This window comes from Mustela erminea, chromosome 2 (assembly GCF_009829155.1).
Source record: "Mustela erminea isolate mMusErm1 chromosome 2, mMusErm1.Pri, whole genome shotgun sequence".
Taxonomy (NCBI): Eukaryota; Metazoa; Chordata; class Mammalia; order Carnivora; family Mustelidae; genus Mustela; species Mustela erminea.
The window spans coordinates 141,814,267-141,834,048 of NC_045615.1; the positions used below are offsets into that span (position 1 = coordinate 141,814,267).

At 43.6% G+C, this 19,782-nt stretch overlaps 1 protein-coding gene and 1 long non-coding RNA gene across 2 annotated transcripts in view; both read right to left on the minus strand.

Annotated features, from left to right (window-relative positions):
• Positions 1 to 18,255, minus strand: part of NMU (neuromedin U) — a 28,586-nt gene extending 10,331 nt beyond the window's left edge. Inside the window, exons 1-5 of the mRNA XM_032330312.1 lie at positions 18,173 to 18,255; positions 17,243 to 17,598; positions 11,882 to 11,940; positions 4,362 to 4,409; positions 469 to 528 (exon numbers count right to left, since the gene is read on the minus strand). Coding sequence (XP_032186203.1) covers positions 469 to 528; positions 4,362 to 4,409; positions 11,882 to 11,940; positions 17,243 to 17,598; positions 18,173 to 18,255 — 606 coding nt within the window. The remainder of the gene's footprint in view (positions 1 to 468; positions 529 to 4,361; positions 4,410 to 11,881; positions 11,941 to 17,242; positions 17,599 to 18,172) is intronic.
• Positions 18,256 to 18,919: 664 nt separating this feature from the next.
• LOC116585097 overlaps positions 18,920 to 19,782 on the minus strand; it is a 147,132-nt gene continuing 146,269 nt past the window's right edge. Inside the window, exon 4 of the long non-coding RNA XR_004283464.1 lies at positions 18,920 to 19,223. This is a non-coding gene — a long non-coding RNA (uncharacterized LOC116585097). The remainder of the gene's footprint in view (positions 19,224 to 19,782) is intronic.

Consider the following 19,782-nt stretch of genomic DNA (forward strand, 5'->3'; position numbering starts at 1 on the left):
TGTGATCTCTGTCTGTCAAATAAACAAAATCTTTAAAAATAAATGGGAAATTAATTAAATATTGTTTATATTAGATGACTGTAAACTCCCTTATTATTGTCGCTAAATTCTCCCAGTTCAGAAGCTGAACTATTTCTTTTTTTTTTTTAAGGATTTTATTTATTTATTTGACAGACGGAGATCACAGTAGGCAGAGAGGCAGGCAGAGAGAGAGGGGGAAGCAGGCTCCCCGCTGAGCAGAGAGCCCGATGTGGGGCTCCATCCCAGGACCCTGAGATCATGACCTGAGCTTAACCCAATGAGCCACCCAGGTGCCCTGAACTATTTGTATCTTATCCAAAACCAACTTAGGCTCTTATAGCTCTTCACGAACTGCTCCCGAAATTGGGCATACTTTCTTCCAGAAGGAATTCCAAGGTATCACTGAACAATTGTTTGCCTATAAAAAAAACACTATTTCAACCTTACCTGGGGCTTTGGTAGAGTCCCCATAATTGTGATGCAAAGCTCCTCCAATGCATTGGATGCCTAAAGAAAACAAGAAGATACCACAGGCTAGGCTTTTGCTTTCGCATCATTTACTTAGAAGAGAGAGCTGTGGAATGTTAGGAGCGCAAGGATATTGCAAATACCCAGAAGAGAATCCTTCGTGTCCCACTAAAACTCTGTAGGAATCCCTTGGTTTCTCTCATGACAAACACTTGGCTCCTAAAAGTAAAACCTTCCTTGCAACCAGCAGGGGAGAATGTTGTGTGCTGGGCAAAGGCGTGGATGAGGGCTTCCACCGTGGTCCAGATACATAGTTCTCAGCACTTGCTAAGACCCCATGAAATTCTATGACCGAGAGAACCGAGAACAGGGCCAAAAGAGGGATTATTCTTCCCGGCTTGTAGCAGAATCTCAATGTACATGCCAAAGCTGTGAGCCTCGCCGAATTACTCATTATTGGCTCATTTAAAAATCCTGCAATGGCTCCCGAACAATGGGAGGGGAGGAAGCCACGCACGGTGCCCCTAATCTAAGTTACCACCCTTCCAGGCTGCTGACTGCACACCCCGGGATCAGGTTTGTCGAAGCATCTGAGCCCAGAAGTAGGGCAGGACTCCCTGCGGTTAGGTGCCGGCTGGGTGTGGTGAGGAGTAACACAAATGGACAAGCAGGGGCGAAACCTGCTTTGCACAGGATTCAGCACACTAGCACCACGAACAATCGATTACTTAATAAACGCAGAGCAGAAGGACGGAGGAGCTGGAACCGTGCTGGGGGCGTGGGGAGCTGTAGAATTAGTCGTTGAAAACGTGGGCTGCGGAGCTGAGCCGCCTCAAATTCTAGAGCCGTGCAATCCCAGCTCTGTTCCTCAGGGGTGGCCCCCTGGGCTGGTTATCTAAGCTCTCTGAACTTCACGGTCTTCAGCCACCAGTCTGGGATGACAACATCCCTGCGGAGAGTTCTTGGAAGGATTAGGTAGAGGCGGAGCTCTCAGCACGGTGCCAGGTACGTGGCAATTAGCTAGCAGTAAGAGCAGTAAAGAATGTGTGGCCTGTAAAGCTGGATTTACAACAGCAGTTACTCTTCGTTGGGAAGACACGCCATAAAGGATTGTTCCAGGCCAGCGTCTAGCCCTTGCAACAACAGCGCATGGTGACCGCGTGGCCTGTAGCGAGGGATCCAGGCGGAGCCCCGATCGGCTTCTCGGAGCATCCTCCCTAGTGCTTCAGAGGTCTGCTTTGCTCTCTTCCATTTGTTTGCCTGCCAGGCACGTTGTGGGGATATTTAGGAATAATATGAAATGGATCCTATTTTCATAGTGCTTCAGCAAATTGCAAAACACTTTCATACACCTAATTCGCATTCCGTCCTTAAAACGTGGGCGTGAGAAGGACAGGGAGGTTCTAGGAGACAGTCACGTGCTCAGAACCACACTTGGCCAGCAGTTAGTCCTGGGTGGCCTGGGGGCTTGGCCCTCTGGCCTGCAGACCTTGCTGTGTGGCCTTGGCATTGGTGGTTAAGCCTATAGCTGGGGTGGGGGTGGGAGGTCAGATGAGAGAGAGTAACATTGATACACTCCTTCCCACTTTTTCCCTTTGGGGTTGGGTACATAGGTCACCCCATAAAAATCTGGAAACAAATTCCTGAAACCTCCGTTTATGACCCATGTAGAAATGCTGTAAAATACAAAACAATAAAAAGAAAATATCTAGTGATGTCATGTGTCTCTTAACACACAGAAGAATAAATTCAGTGTCTCCTAAGAACAACTTAGAAGCCAGACGAGGCTTGGCAACAGGACCGAAGTTTGATGGAAAAGGTTTCAAAACATGTTGCATTTTCTCCACCCACTCTTCTCATGAAGCCATGATTCTCTGAGCTACAACTATTCTTTAAGGATTTTTCTCATACTGTTTTTAATATTTTATTTTTTATTTGTGGACTTCAAAGATCCTTTCTTTCCTCTTTGGTAAAAATGTTTTGAATGTGAATGCTTTGTATGAATGTTCAGATAATCACACAAACGGCAAAATTATAGTTAATGTGAAAAGTAATGATTTTTTAAAAAGTTGTATCAGTAGGGTGCCTGCATGGCTCAGTGGGTTAAGCCTCTTCCTTCGGCTTAGGTCATGATCTCAGGGTCCTGGGATCGAGTCCCACATTGGGCTCTCTGCTCAGCAGGGAACCTGCTTCCCCCTCTCTCTCTGCCTGCCTCTCTGCCTACTTGTGATCTCTCTCTGTCAAATAAATAAATAAAATCTTTTATAAAAAAAGTTAAAAAAAATAAATAAAAAATAAAAGTTGGGGGTGCCTGGGTGGCTCAGTGGGTTAAGCCCTGCCTTCGGCTCAGGTCGTGATCTCAGGGTCCTGGGATCAAGCCCCACGTTGGGCTCTCTGCTCAGCAGGGAGCCTGCTTCCCCCCCCCCTCTGCCTCTCTGCCAACTTGTGATCTCTGCCTGTAAAATAAATAAATAAATAAATCTTTAAAAAAAAAAAATAAATAAAAGTTGTATCAGTCAACGTAAATGATTCCATAGTAAATTTACCCAAGCCCTCCTCAAAAGGTGCAGTCTCCAAATCCAGCAAAAGCTTCGTCTGGCTTCATGGGGTCTAAATGAGTGTTTTAAATTCATCCATTTAGTACTGAAGAAATAAGACGACTCCAAGGGTGTTCCTGACTTTTAAATGCATGCTTCTGCATTATACACTGATTAACATCCATCCTATGTTATAAGCTGTTAGTGCTTTTCCAGCACCTTGAAATATTATTCATAAATGTCATCTATTGTGATCCTTTTCCATCTAATGCCATGAGCTCCCCTGCAGACTGGGGGATGGGTCAAGGCAGGAGGAGTACAGCACTGCACGAGGCTGCTTCTTCACCTCGGCCATGATGACATTCTGGAAGGACGACGTGACCTTGGCATAGCACGGCACCTTAGCCAGACCACAGAGGGTTTTCACAGTTAGTAGTTCGGCCGCAAGCGCGCCACTGATTGGTCTGAAAGAGGCTGAGCCCTCCTCTCCGGCCAGGAAACTAGTGATCCTGAGGAACAAAGGCAGCACACTGAGGCTAACTCTGCTGCACCCACACTAGGGAGCAGAGCAGCGGACAGAAGGCAGCGCACCCCATCGAGATGGTGTGGAGAGGGCACGCTTACTGTCAACGCCTCGTGCTTCCACGTACACGAGCTACACGAACACTCCTCACTTCCCCACCATCTCTGAACTCTTGCCTGCAGAAGAGGCGGGAGTTCGCTGACCGTTGACTGGGAAGAGGGAACTGGGCATGCTCCCTTCAGCCCTTTCCTCCTCGGGAGCCACTCTCTGGCTGGTGTTCTTGTTGGGTCTCTGCCCTGCACCTGGAAACCTGACTGACCCGGAGGCCTCACATCACCCTCCAAGTCCAGTTTCAAGTCTGGGAGTAGTTTTAGGCAACACACTTGGTATCAGATCTAAGGCGACTTTCATAAAGTGACTTCACTGTTACAGTGACACTTCGACCTCTGTAAGTCTGACTCCATGTTTCTCTCTCTGTGGGTTTCACACTCAGTTGAGGGAGAGGATATTGGCCTCCAAATGCAACAACAGATCCATTATTTTTAACCTAACGCAGAATTTGAATTTGAAATTAGCATTTTCATTTCCAAAATATGTGCGTATTATCTGTAAATCTATTTCCCTTAGAGAGAAAGGCCCCGGGGTGACCTCACTACATAAACTCACAGAACTGATTATTACCTGCCGATGATGGAAGGATTTCTAAAGTGTTGACATGTTTTAATGAGTCCATAAAGTAATGACAGGTCCAGAGGGAGAAATGGAGTGACACCTACTTCTGTCGCTACAAAAACACCTCCAATGGGAATTACCTGAGGCTGAGAATCAAGGGACAGCCAGGCCGAACAGGCGTCATCTATCTGTGGAAAAGAAAAATGCCAGTTACAGCTTGGAAATAGAAATGGCCTCCAAATTAAGCAGCACCCTGTTATCCTGTGGTTCTTTATTACGTAAATCCGATCGCATTATCTAAATTAACATGATAAGGGGCGCCTGGGTGGCTCAGTGGGTTAAAGCCTCTGCCTTAGGCTTGGGTTGTGGTCCCAGGGTCCTGGCTCTCTGCTTCACGGGGAGCCTGCTTCCTCCTCTCTCTCTGCCTGCCTCTCTGCCTACTTGTGATCTCTCTCTCTGTCAAATAAATAAAAAATAAAAAATCTTTTTAAAAATTAATTAACATGACAATAGCATAAGTGCTAAATGATACATAATACATAGAAAAAACTCTACACAACAGCTACTGAAAGACCCCTGCCCTGGAAAGTCCCCTCCCTTAAGAGATAGATAGGAGAACTAACCGCTTGGCTTTTAGGGTGTGACACTTGTCGCCTGTTCAAACAAGATACCTTCTGCTAAGAGGCATAGTCACGTAGGCAGGGGGCCACATAGTCAAGTAGGCAAGATATTTTCCTGCTGAGTAATGAGGCCCAACCCCCCTCCTTGCTCCCCCTTCGCGCACAAGCTTTTTCAAATGTACTCCCCCTTCGCGCGCGCGGACCCCCGAAACCAATCCACTAACACCGAGGGTGCCTCTTTCAAAAGTTCAAATTGTCAGCCAATCAGCTCTACCCCACCCAAAACCTGTTTGTGCCAATCTATAAAAAACCCCGCTTTCCCCTCGGTTGGTGTGCTCGGTTAGCTGGAGCTGCCGACCACCCGCCGGTACCTGCGTCCCAATAAACCTCTTGCTGTTTGCATCCAGTGGCAGTGTTGGATTCTTGGGTAAGGGGATCCGCGGGTCTTTCACTACCAGTTCTCTAGCAAGGAGCCAGCATCAGGAAAGGGTTGGAGTTCAGTGGTTTACTACGGAATCAGTAAAGATTTTGCCACACTCTTCACTTTTGTAAGTTTTCCTCCAGTTCGGGCTGTCTTCCGTCTACTTAGACGTAATCGCTGACCAAAGACTTTCCCAGATTTAATACATCTATATGAGCTTTTCCAACCTGAATTCTCTGATGTCCAGCAAGTTTGGAGGACTGGCTAAAATTTTCCCTACATTCATGACATTTATAAGGTTTCTCTCCAAAACGGATACTCTCGTGTATTATAAGTTCTGAGCTTTCAGGAAAGACCTTCGCACATTTACTACATTTATAATGGTTCTCTGGAAAGTGAGTCCTCAGATGTATATCAGCATTTGAGCCTTGCTTAAACTTTTCCTCAAACCCACTGTATTGATCTATTCTCTCTGCGTTATAAAGGCTCAAGTAGTTTAAAAAAAATTTTTTATTTATATTCAATTAATTAACATATACTATATTATTTCAGAGGTAGAACTCAATGATCCATCAGTTGCATACAACGCCCAGTGCTCCTCACTCAAGTGCCCTCCTTAATGTTCCTTAACGTCCATCCTCCAGCTGTCCCATGCCCCACCCACCTCCCCTCCAGCAACCCTCAGTTTGTTTCCTAGGGTTAAGAGTCTCTTATGGTTCGTCTCCCTCTCTGATTCACCTTATTTTATTTTTCCTTCCCTCCCCCTATGGGCTGACTTCTTTATGTTTGACTTCTCTGTAAAGCCTCAGTTTGCTACACAAGGTGAAGTTCTTCCTCGTGATTGATACTCTGATAGTTGCTGAGCAACTGATGGATGGTTAAGCATCACCTCACATTTATCAAGTTTATAGATTTCTGAATTCTTGGCTGTTGAGTAAGTCTTGAGTGTCAGTTAAAGAATGTGGCAAGCCTTTAAACAACGCTAATCCCTGAGTCATTACCAGAGAATTTATACTGGAGTGAAATTTTACAAATATAAAGAATCTAGAAGCCCTTTGATCAGTGGTGAAACCTCATTCAGTATCATGGAATTAGAGAGAAGCCTTATTAGTGTAAAGGATGTGGTAAAATCTTTAAGGACTTCTCAACCCTTATTCACAACACAAAGTTCAAACTGACGAGAAACCTTACAAACAGAAAGATTTGTGGCAAGCCTCTTACTGGAACTCACGACTTACTCCCCATCATAGATCTCACACAGGAGAGAAACCTTAACATGTAAAGAAAGTGGCAAAGCCTTGAACTGAAATTCAGTCATTACTCAGTGTCACACTAGACTCAAACTCTAGAAATGTAATGAAAGAGGAAAGACCTTTGTTTTTTAAAAAAAAAAAATACACCTTAGAAAACATGAGGGAGGGACACCTGGGTGGTTCAGTGGGTTAAAGTCTCTGCCTTGGGCTCAAGTCATGATCTTGGGGTCCTGGGATCGAGCCCCACATCAGGCTCTCTGCTCAGTAGGGAGCCTGCTTCCCCCCGCCCTCTGCCTGCCTCTCTACTTGTGATCTCTCTGTCAAATAAATAAATAAAATCTTAAAAAAAAAAAAGAAAAGAAAAGAAAAGGAAGTACAAGGGAGTGCCTAAAGGAAAATAACTTTACAGATAGAAAAAATTTAGGGAAGTATTTCATAGAACAACAAATGTCAATAAATGTCAGAGTTAACAGTAGAAGTTAAGTCAATCACTCTTTTCAGACATTACTTTAAGTCAGAATATTTATTATAAGGAATATGAGTTAAATGTATAGATAACATATTTGCTAGTCTGCTTTAAAAGGTAAAGAGGATGGATTTTTGGACAAGCATAATTAATGACAGCATGTTTTTTCATACTGACCCTATTTGGCATTTGTAACTAGCAAATTTTAATGTATTTCTACTGTCCAATCACTTTATGAAATACCTGTACTTCTCGTGGGTGTATGAAATCACGTGGATGATTGTGCCTGAAGCAAAGATAACATGACAGCCTTCTTCATTCAGTGGGATTTGTGCATATCTAATTTTCCTTTGAAGATTGACAACAATATAATACACACCATATGATGAAAATCTAAATGGAGATACTGTTAGTGGCTGACTGATAACACTGATGTACGTTACCATGAAATAGAGGTTCAGGGAATCACCTGTGTTTTGTAGTACTAAGGAACATTTTGAATTCTATAAATAAAACGTGATATCAAATCATCTTTATGAAAAAGGAGGTGGCAATACGACAAAATACCATTGTATTTTTGTCATGGCTGTAGTTAGAAGTGGGGATTGTTAGCTGCTGTGGTTGAAATAAAGAAATCTTTACAGATTAAAAAAATAAGGTTTAGTGAACTACAGTTGACAGCCTTTTCAGTCTTTATCCTAAAGAGAAAAATTGTAAGACTTTAAACTGTAGTATAAGAGATTTATATTAATCATTAAAGAACTGTGCTGCGAAGTTTAGCACTAAAGCTGGATGTCTGGAGTAGTTTATGGCATTTATTTCTTTGGTGGCCTTTTAAACTGGGACTGGAAAAAAATGGTACTGATTTCTTGTCTGTTTGGGATAATATAACTGGAGTCCTGTTTATGGCATAACGTCTCGGAATTCTTTGTTGATCAGGTTAATTTTGTTTCCATTCTTATACTATACAGAAGAGGGGATAATCATACTCTTTGGCCATAATTCCTCATGCTCCTATTGCTTCCAAGATGAACATGTACTCTAACATATGATTCTCTAATCTAGAGAATAAGGAAGGTATACAATATTATAGAACACCAAAGTCTTTTTTTTTTTTTAAAGATTTATTTATTTATTTGACAGACAGAGATCACAAGTAGGCAGAGAGGCAGGCAGAGAGAGAGAGAGGAGGAAGCAGGCTCCCTGCTTGAGCAGAGAGCCCGATGCGGGGCTCGATCCCAGGACCCGACATCATGACCTGAGCCGAAGGCAGAGGCTTTAACCACTGAGCCACCCAGGCGCCCTGAAGACCAGTCTTAATGTCTCTTTCCTTTTTATCCTTACAGAGCCTGTCATGTTCTCCATATATCACAAATATTTAGGGAATTTTAAAAAAGATTTGATTGATTGATTGATTTGACAGAGAGAGACACAGTGAGAGGGAACACCAGCAGGGGGAGTGGGAGAGGGGCAGGCTTTCTGCCGAGCAGAGAGCCCGACCTGCACGTGGGGCTCTCTCCCAGGACCCTGTGATCATGACCTGAGCCGAAGGCAGACACTTAACACCTGAGCCACCCAGTAGTCCCAGGAAATTTTTTTTTTAATTCCTCTCATCCCTTCTGCCCACCCACCTGCCCCGCTTCCATGCCATGAAAATCCAGAGTCACAACTATAAAGACACACACACACATACACACACAGGCTATGGCCTATCCAACGTGTCCGGAATAAGTGCTCTATAAATATTCCTTAAGTAGCATTGAACTTGTAGAAAGAAAATAAAGTCAATTGAGAGGGGAAAGGCAAAAAGATACCTTTCTAAAGCCTTGAATTATGACCAGTGCTTTAATATATCACCCTTAAATATTACTTAGTTTGCGTCAGCAGGGTCGGAGGAACTGATCCTTCTTGCAAGGTTTTTGTGGTACTGAGGTATCTGAAGATACCACGCTCAAAGGCCAAGTTGTCCACCTGCAGACCAGGCTGCCTGCCGAGGTGAGGTGGCCTTGTCCCAGAACAGCGGACCCTTGAACCTAAGGGCTAACTAATCAGTGCATCAGTATTGTTTGGAGAAAAATATCAGAATAAGAAAAAACACCAATTAATCAAATTAGGAGATAATTGCAAAGCTCTTCAGTCTTTGTTCTTTTTTCTTTCAAAGGCACAGCAACACTGCTCACCCACTTTCCGTTTGGATAAGCACTCGTTCATTTTACTCGGCTTGAGGCCCTAATGGGTTTAAGAGCCACTAATTGCTTTTGAGAACTCTGTAGAGTCTGTTGATGAATTTGTTTGAAAATGGTTAGTCTCTGTACAAGGTTTGAAAAGGACGTGTTTCTAGGATCTGGATAGCTCAGTAATTTTTAAAACCTCCAGCGGAAAAGCACATCTTTTAGTGTCTTAATTTCTTTAAATATCTTTTCCTGTAAAAGAATTTATAGTGTTTTACAATTCTAGTTTTTTCCCAGCTTTATCATCTAAAATTTAACTTCAAAAATCTTCCACAGAAATATGATTTCCAGCTAAAATAAATGTTTCTGAATTATACATAATCTCTGTTATCTAAATTATCCTTCTTGTTTACATACCTCTGGCATGTATTTTGATATATCAAGGCAGAGAACCTTATAACAGACTTTATGAGCTTTTTTGCTATTAGAGATTGTGTAGTAGTTGGCACTTACTACCCATTTTATGGTCATGATCAAGAGGTCCTGAGATCAAGCCCCATACCAGGCTCTGCACTCAGTGCGGAGACACAACCAACATCTTTCAAAAGCTCTTACTTTCTAAATGTAGTCCTTTTGAAAGAAATCTTTACTTTTAATGTAATTCAATCTATCATCTTTTTGGCCTCATGATTTATATTTGCAATTTTGTTTTAGAAGTCATTCCCTGCTCCTAGCTCAAGAAGATATTGTCCTAATAAAAAAGATAGATTCTATTAATTCTTATAATTTACCCTTTATATTTAGATCTTTAATCCACTTGGAGCCCCCTTAGTTTTTTTAACTGAAGAATAATTGGCATACAATGTATTAATTTCAGGAGCGCAACATAGTGATTTGTTTGTTATTTTATACATTACAAAATGGTCGTGGGGTGTTAGTTTTATTTCTCTCCATACAGCGAGCCAGTTTCTGACCTTCACTTGCCAAGCAATCTGTGGTTTTCCCTCTGATTTTTAATGGTACTTTTATTGTAAGTTGTGCATTTCTGCCTTAGTTAGGGTTTTCCCAGAAACAGACCTTGAGATAGTGAGTGATGTGGATATGAGTAGGTTATTAGGGAGATGATCCCAGAAGCACTAGTGGAACAGCGAAGAAGATAAACAGGGAAGAGAAGGAATTCCTTAAAATATATATTATTGAGTGGATTACCACCATGCCTAACTGGGATCAGCCTGTCTGGGGAACTCTAGGAGCCAATGCAGATCACATCTGTTATCCCAACTGAGGGAAGAGGCAGCTGAGGTATTTATCTACCAACTCCTTGGGTCAGCAATTGAGGGGGATTCTTAGTGGTGGGAGCATTTACTCTCAGGCATTTCTAGTCCAACTACGCCCCACATGGGGCTTGAACTCACAACCCTGAGATTAACAGTTGCATGCTCTACTGACTGAGCCAGCCAGGCACCCCCAAACTTTGACTTAGAATGTTTTTATGTCATTTAATTGTAATTATTTTGTAATTTCCTCTTTAGCCTGGGATTATTTACCAAAACGTTACTTATTTTCAAACAGATGGGATACTGAAGTTACACTTGTGTTGTTAATTTCTAATTTTATTGCATTATGATTGGAAAACATTTAAAATGGTTCCTTTTTAACTTGCAGAAATTTTCTTTGTGCCCTAACACATGGCATCTTTTTGTTTAATGTTCCAATTATGCCCCAAAAGAATGTATATACTATTTAGTGTAGGTTTTAAAAAAATGTTTAGAATAGGTTAAACTTATTAATTGTATGGTTATATCTTTGTTCTATCTATTGATGTCATTTGTTTTAACATCGGTTTTGAACAGGTGTTTTAAAATCTCTAACTACAAATGTTCACTGATCTATTCTCCCCTGAAGCTCTATTAGATATTAAGTAAATTTTGAGTTTTTAAAAATACATATTAATAATGACTGTATCTTTTACCTTGCTGTTCTTTTATCAGCATAAGACACTGAGTATAATTTAAGATCTGCACATACTGAGATACTGAGCATAATTTATTAAAATCATAAAATAAGGTCCCTCTTTGCTAAGATGATTTGTTTATCTGGATTTTATTTTATCAGATGTTAAGACTGATACTCCAATTTTTTTGCAATTCATGTTTGCTTGGTATGTCTTTTTCCATACTTTTTCTTGGCCTTTTTTTCTTTTTTAAGTGTGACCTTTTTTTTTTTTAAGATTTTATTTATTTATTTGACAGAGAGAGAGGTCACAAGTCGGCAAGCAGAGAGAGGAGGAAGCCAGGTTCCCCGCTGAGCAGAGAGCTTGATGCGGGGCTCAATCCCAGGACCCTGACATCATAACCTGAGCTGAAGGCAGAAGCTTTAACCCACCAAGCCACCCAGGTGCCCTTAAGTGTGACTTTCATAGACAACATACTGTTGGATCTCTAAAAAAATTCCAATCTGCGAATTTCTGTCCTTAGGTGATATTTTTGGCACATTCACATTATTGTAATTATTATTAGGGCTAATTTCTGCCATCTTACTTTACCATTTACTGTAATTGTTTTGTTTCTATTCATCTTTCCTTCTTTCATTTCAAAAGAATAATAATTCTGAATATTATATCAGAATATTAGTAAAATCATAGTTGTCCCCAAACGCAATTATCTTAGTTCATTTGATAATTTCAAAGAAGGTAAAGTTTCCACTAATGTATAGGGACAATGCTTTACCTCATTCCACAGCTGTCGTTCTTGTTCAGGCTGTAATCCTTGAGATAATACTGGAGCACCTGAAAATAAAGTTACATTTACATGGTTTTTTTATGGTATTTCTTCTAAAGTTAAACATTTATATATAATTCAGTTTTGGATGCCATTTTTCATTTTCACTGTACATCATTACCCTCCTATTTCAACAAGATATTTCAGCATTTGACTTAGTCTAAAGATACATAATTATTAAATAAAACTTAATAGCATTTCAAAGACATTAAGAGTGGATTTCTTTTTTTCTATACATCTATGAACGTGCATAGCAGCATTATCCTAAGAGCCCCAGAGTGGAAGCAATCCAAATGTCTGTTATCTGAAAAGAGATAAACAAAACGTGATGAGTGCACATATGGAATACTACTTGGGCAATAAAAAGGAACGAAATATTAATATATGCTGCATCAAAGAGGAATAGCAGACATATTATGCTAAATCAAATAAGCCAGATGCAAAAAAACCCCCAATATTGTATGATCCTATTACATGGAATGTCCAGAACAGGCACATCCGTATTAACAGAAGGACTGGTAGTTTCCTGGAGCTGGCGGTAGGAATAGAGACTGACTGCACATGGACATAACAGATTTTGGGGGAGTGTCCTGGAAAATTGTATTATTGTCATAACTGGACAGTTCTAGAAGTCTACTTAAAACCCACTGAGCTGGGCACCTGAGTGGCTCAGTTGGTTAGGTGTCTGACTTGGTTTCTGCTCAGGTCATGATCAAGGGGTCCTGGGATCAAGCCCCATGTTGGGCTCTGCACTCAGTGTGGAGACTGCTGAGATTGAGCCCCACATCAGGCTCCCTGCTCCCTGCTCAGCAGGAAGACTGCTTCTCCCTCTCCCACTCTCCTGCTTGTGTTCCCTCTCTTGCTGTGTTCTCTCTGTCAAATAAATAAAATCTCTAAAAAAAACATTTTTTTTTAAGTTTAAAAAAAAGAAAGAAATGGAGGCTGCCTCTTTATTCAACAGAACTAAGCAGCTCCAAGGAACATTTTGGGTCTAAGCTTCTCTTTAACGAGTCTGAATCCTTCCTAAAGAAGGATATTTACGTTCTCAGGAAAACAGTCTAAAAGGCCATTGGTTTTTTTTCCTCACAACTTGGACACGTGGCTTGTCTACACTTACTAAGACTTGAATACTAAGGAGATGAGAGGAAGAGGGTGGGGGTGAGAGCAGGAGTCAAACCAGAACCAAGTACTGATGCAAAGGGAAAACGCAAAGATTTCCAATTCTTTGGATTCAGTCTTTACCGGCATTTACTTCTGATTTCTCCACTCACTCTACTGCTGTTTGTTTGACAGGGTGTTCCCGTGCAAAGAATACAGTTTTATGTTCCGTCCATCTCCCTCTTACCCCCACACTACCTCACCAACAACCGTTGCTGGCCTCCTTCCGTGCCCCCAAGGCTGCCCCGGGGCCACACAGAAATTGCCATTTTATCTAACTTAGTCCCCAGCTCTTACATAATCAAAAAGAGATACTTTGTGGCTTTTACACAACACATGTAAACACAGTCTCAATGTAAAGTTAGAGAAGCCAACATTTAAAAAATGTTTTCAACTTTAGAAACCCACTAACATTCTAGTACCAAACCCAAACCTTAGGGGGAATTATTTTTCTCTCCTTTGTGTATCTGTTAACCAAAGGAGGTGTGATTTTCTCCCCCAAGATACCCTAGATATGGGCTTTATATTGTCAAATAAGAGTACTAGATTCTTCCTCCAATATAGTCAGAGACATTGCCCTTATCTTCGAGATACTGAAAACTGCACTGTTTTTGATGAGTTCTGATGTATTTATACTTACTTACTATCTAGTAAAGTGAAACCTTTAGTCTTATGTTGCACAGTCTAACTAATGCAAACAACATGGATAGACAACTTTTGTATCTGTCAATACACCTCTGTAAGAGAAAGAAACCTTGACCTTTTTATTGGGGTATAACTGACATACATTATATTAGTTCACAATATAATGATCCTAAATTTGTATATATTGTGAGATGATCACCACAATAAGTCTAGTTAACATCATACATAGTTGATCACATACATAGTTACAGATTTCTTCTTGCGATGAGAACTCTTAAGATTTACTCTCAGCAGCTTTCAAATAGTGCCCATGCTGTACATCACATGCCCGTGGCAGATCTGTTTTCTAGCTGGAAGTTTGTACCTTTTGACTCCGTTTACCCATTTCACACACCTGCACCTCCCCACCTCTGTGAACCACCCATCTATTCTCTGTATTCACATATTTTGCTTGATTTTTAAAAAAGATTTTATTTATTCATTTGACAGAGATCACAAGCAGGCAGAGAGAAGGGGGGTGGGGGGAGCAGGCTCCCTGCTGAGCAGACCCCAATGCGGGCTGGATCCCAGGATCCTGAGATCATGACCTGAGCCAAAGGCAGAGGCTTAACCCACTGAGCCACCCAGGTGCCCCTTGCTTGATTTTGTTTTGTTGGGGTTTTGTTAGATTCCACATATAAGTCAGATCATTTAGTATTTGTCTTCCTTCGAAACACAGATTTGATTATTCTAAAAGTGGTGTTAACTTTTTCTCATTGCTTGAACTTAATGGGGATAGGGTTTGAAAGGGAGAAACTTCTTGTTGACTGAATATTAAGAATTACTCAGTAAGTAGGAGTCTGAGTAGGAAAAAGCAGTTTTGGGTTTTTTTAGGATTTTATTTATTTGTCAGAGAGAGAGAAGGAGGGAGCAGGAGCAGGGGCAGAGGCAGAGGAAGAAGCAGGCTCCCTGCTGAGCAAAGAGCTTGCCGCAAGACTGGATCCCAAGGAGTCTGAGATCACGACCTGAGCCGAAGGCAGACACAACCAACAGAGCCATCCTGGCATCCAGAAAAAAAAAAAAACAACAAAACAAAACAAAACACTTCTTAATTTAGTCTTGGGTATTTAGATCACTTGCTGTCACAAACCAAATCAAGGTCTGTTGCAGGTATCCAAAATGTGCCCTCTTTTAGGAAATTTCCTTCTTTATTTTAATAACGTTCTCTGAAGCATAAACTGTCTCCATCCACCAAACCTGTGGCCGGCTCTTCATCTAGCATTGCTGTTGCAGGCTCTGCTGACTCGTTTTGCCAAGCTGCTCCACTTAACTGACATTGTCTTAGTTTCCTCTGGCTCTGTGACGTTTGTTGCACTGTTCTTTAGATATACCCAGTTGCATCCTGCATTGTGATTAATCTTGGTAGATTATCTCCCAAGTTCGGTTATACATGGTGGGCTTCCCCTCCAGGGTCATTTTTAGGAACTCGGGACTAGGGGAGATCGCACTTTATGTCTCCCCTCTCCCTCACATCTTTAGAGAGATAAGATTAGGTTTTTTAAAATATCAAGAGCAGGTCTAAAGGGGGAAAAGATACAAAACGGTAGTCTAGGGGGTCTCTGTGCAGTGAGAAAGGCATCTTATCCCTTTGCTTGAGAAATAGTAGGGATATTGATGAGATGATTGACCAGCCAGCAGAAACAGTATTTTCTGAAATAAAACCCGAGACTTGTCCTTTTTAGAAAGCAGCTTTCCACAGTTTATGCTTGATCACCAGTGCCCTGAAAACTCTCCCTCTTCCCAAAAAGGAATTATCCCGAGCTGATGCAAATATCACGGTAAACATACAACATGTAACATGCATGGCAAGTACATTTGCTTCAAGAAAAAAAAAAGACACTTTTAAACCTATAATTATCAAAAAAACTATAATTATCTGTCTCCTTAATAAGGTAGATAAAGGCTGCCATCCTAATTCTACTGATAACAAATTTAAAACAGAAAAATATTAATATTACTTTGCATAAGTTAGGCAGTATTATTGCTGGCTCTCTGATGAAGAAGGTTGAAGTCTAGCTTCTGACTGCTTAGATCCCACAGCCAAATGGCCCCATTTTCCTTGCCCCCTTCTCCAATGCCCCCAGGAAAGGGAAAAACCCCAAAACAATGAAAGGACTGCGATAAAAATAAACCCACTGGAAAAGAAGACTTGCTTCAGTCTCTTCTACCTCTAATTGAGGGCTGGCCTGCAGGCTCTGAAAGGTCCGGGGAGTTATGGTTTCAAGTCGCCAGTGCTCGGGACAATGATGAGATGGTCTGCCTACCTTTGCCTCACTGACAAGAGAGCAGAGGGAACCTCAGAGACGCTGCTGTGGAGTTAGAAAATTCGTGATCTTAGCAAGACAGTGGATGGCCCTGGGGCGGGAGGGGGGGGGGGACTCTGGGTTGGCGGTGGGAGGGAAAGGATGGATCCCTCAAGGTACCTGGAAAAATAACCTTTAGGGAATAGGCACGTGATCTCGCCGTTGGCAGGTGCTGGGCTCCGCTCTACCTTGTCTGCAGACATCCCTCCCTGACCTCGCCTTTGCTTTTCCCACTTCTTTTCTCTAGGTCAAGTCCCTGTTTTATCAAGTCACATTTGCCTTCACTGGCTTTAGCTGTAAGTACGGACTGAAATCCAGGCTTACCCACTTGCCTCTCCAATTCTACGTTTAAAAAAAAAAAGTCTCCAGGGCACCTGGGTTGCTCAGTCCCTTAAGCTGTTGCCTTGGCTCAGATCGTGATCTTAGGGTCTTGGGCTCCCTGCTTCAGAGAGAGTCTGTTTCTCCCTCCTCCTACCCCTCCTCCTGCTTGTACTCTCTCTCTCTCTCTCCGTCAAATAAATAAAATCTTAAAAAAAAAAAAAAGTCTCCATTCTTTTTTTCCTGATTTGGTGCGTCAAAACCCATACGGCACAGAGAACGGCCCTAGAAGGGGGCGCGTCCGGGTTATGTGGATGGAACAGGAGCTCATTCACTAAAGATGGGCCCTCTCCAAGTTGACCTGGCACCAGCAGGTGAAGTATCAAACTCTCCTTTTACTTTAGCCATCAGTCCCTCCAGTAATTGCAGTGAAAGGGAACGCATTTTAATTTTCACTATGTTAATTTATGTCAGTTTTCACCTGCCACGGGCCAGGGACGACCCGAGTGCGAGGGAGCCCCGCAAGTTTCCGCCAACCCTAGGCCACCGGGGGCCTGGGGATTTCGGCCCTGCAGGGACAGCGCTCTGGCCGGGCCACTCGCACCTGCTCCGCTCGCCGCTCGCGGACAGCGACGCGCGCGGGTCATCAAAGGCGAGAAGCTGGGGAGCCCCACAGCAGGAGGGGAAGGAGAGAACCAGAAACCAACGGAAGAGGCGAGAAAGGGAGGGAAGAGGGCGCGGCAGGTGGCGGGGCGGGGGGGGGGGTTGTCGGGGGGAAGGTTCGAGAAGCGGCGGGCGCGGGGCGGGAGGATGGAGGGAGCCCGGCAGGCGCGCGGGGCCCGCTTACCTAGGCAGGTGCCCACGCAGCAGGCGAGCAGCGGCAGCAGCAGCAGCGGCCGGGACGCGGCGGCCACCTGTCCCGGGGCGGCCGCGGGGCGGCGGCTGGCTGCTCGCGGCATCTGGGCGCTGGAGGGATGCTCGGGGCTCGGACTCTGCGCTGCCCGGGCCGGCACTCCACGCGGGAGCCTGGCAGTGCCTCTGTGTCTTCGGCGCGCAGCTCGCGGGGCTCCGCGGCCAAGCTGACCTCCCCGCGCGCCGCCAACTTTTAAATCTCGCGGACACGTGGGCTGGGACGGCGCCGGCCCCACGCGCGTCACCTCGCGGCCCACCGCCCCCGGCCTCCGTCGCGTCACGAGCGACCCGCTGGCCGCCCCCGACCCCCCACCCGCAGCGGGATCCGCCCCCGGTCACAGTTCTGACTCAGGGCACCGCGCATTCTCTCTCTGCGAGCCCTCTGGGCTCTGGGGTGAGCGTGGAAATAAAACCGTGCACGTCTGTTAGCTTCTTGGCGAGGGTTGGACTGGGAGCCAAGAAGGATGGCAAACCAGGAGGCCCGAAGAGGCTGGGATCGGGGTTTTTAAGGTTGGTGGTGGCGACGCTCTCTCAGTTCTCATGTCTGGCCGCCCCTTATTCAGCCCCTGGGAAAGCCTTCTGTGCCCCCCAACGACTGTGCGCGCCTCCGCCTCTGTAGAAGCACTTCTGTCCTGCTCACTCGTTCCTCCCCAGCCCCCAGCACCAGCGCGGTGCCTGTCCGAGCTGCCGTAGTGGTGGTGTTGGTGTGCCCCAAATTGCTGCAAGGTCTGAGATATTTAGGGAAATGCACTTACTTGGTGAAGCAGGTCTAGAAGAAAGGATTGCTAAGATTTGACCACACATACATTTCTAATAGGTCTGGAAGGTCTGTGACTGTCCTGTGGATTTCCAAGCCCAAGGTTACTCTTTTTTCTGTGCGTTTCCGTCACTCCCTACCCGTTGCCTTCTGATTTCTAGGGCGATGGCAGCTTGGCTATCCCCCTCCATACTTCCCTTTACTTCCTAGGTGGAAATGTCCAGGAAGCAGCCTCTGCCAGGAATACTGGCTGATACTGTTTTAATTTCCTTCTACAGAAGGAGGGAAGACTGATCTCATTTGACCTCCTTTCAAAAGGAACCCAGGAAAAGATGGAAAGGACAATTAACGTTTCTTGAGACATCTTCCCATGCTATTTAATATAACAACTCATGGCATCTCTGGGATATAAAAGTATTATGATTTTCATCTGATGATGCTTGGAGATGTTAAACTGCCCCTCTGTGAAGACGTTCCTTCTCTAAGTTGGGGATTTTAATGCATTAGACGTGCACTGTGCCATCCACTATAGGCAAAGCATGCCCTTAAGGACTACAACATTAAGTAACAGGAGGAACTTCCCTAAAGGAAATTAGAACTTGGTGAAGGACCCCAAATCCATACTCAAATAGTTGTCTTACAAGGCAGGTTGGGATAGTCAGAAATGGAGGCAGGTGTGTAATCCTGACAGGTAATGTGAAAAAAAAAATTCACTACCTTTTTTTTTTTTAAGATTTTATTTATTTTATTATTGACAGACAGAGATCACAATCAGGCAGAGAGGCAGGCAGAGAGAGAGGAAGGGAAGCAGGCTCCCCGCTTAGCAGAGAGCCCGATGTGGGGCTCGATCCCAGGACCCTAGGATCATGACCCAAGCTGAAGGCAGGGGCTTTAATCCACTGAGCCACCCAGGCGCCCTTCACTACCTTTTTTAAGTTCTCTGAATTCAGGTAGCACATGAACAAGGCTGGATTAGACTCATGGTTCAGAATCAAGGATGGATGAGAGCAGATTCGAGTCAAGATTGCTTATGCTTTGATTTATTCCCAAAGTAGTAAAAAGGTAGTTCAAAGGCTGCCAGCGGATGGAGATGGCTCGGATTCCCCAGGCTTCCTTGGGTTTCCCGGAAGGGCACAAGAGGATAGCTGGCCTCAGTAGCCTATGGGGAGGGAGATGTCAGTGAGAGCAGAGAAGCCTGAAAATAGTGCCCTCAATGTTTTTTTTATACCCCCTGGCAGGACAGTGAAAGAAAAAACTTAGGTATTACAAGTATTTTCTGCATGAACCTGGTGGCTCTGAATGTCCTTGTACATGTCCCTCGGTGCACATGTACAAGAGTTTTCAGAGGTATATACTTAAAAGTAGAGGTATCGTGGGAGGAAATCTGGTTAAACTCTACTTGAAATTGTTTTCCAGTGTGTTATACCAATTTGTACTCCCCCAGCACTGCATGAAATTTCCTTGCAAAAAGCTTTACCAGTCTGGTGAGTGTGGCATCTCATTATGGATTTAATTTACAGTTTCCAGCGTTAATGAGGGTGAGTGTCTTTCCACACATGTATCGGCCATCATTGCTTTCTCTTCAGTGAAATACCCATTTGTTTCTTGTCCCCATTGGGTTGTTAGCATTTTTTGGGTTTTTGTTGTGTTTTGTCTCTTTAAAAAAATTTCTCATTATAGGAATGCTTTCTGGAATTTTTTATTTTTAAGATTTTATT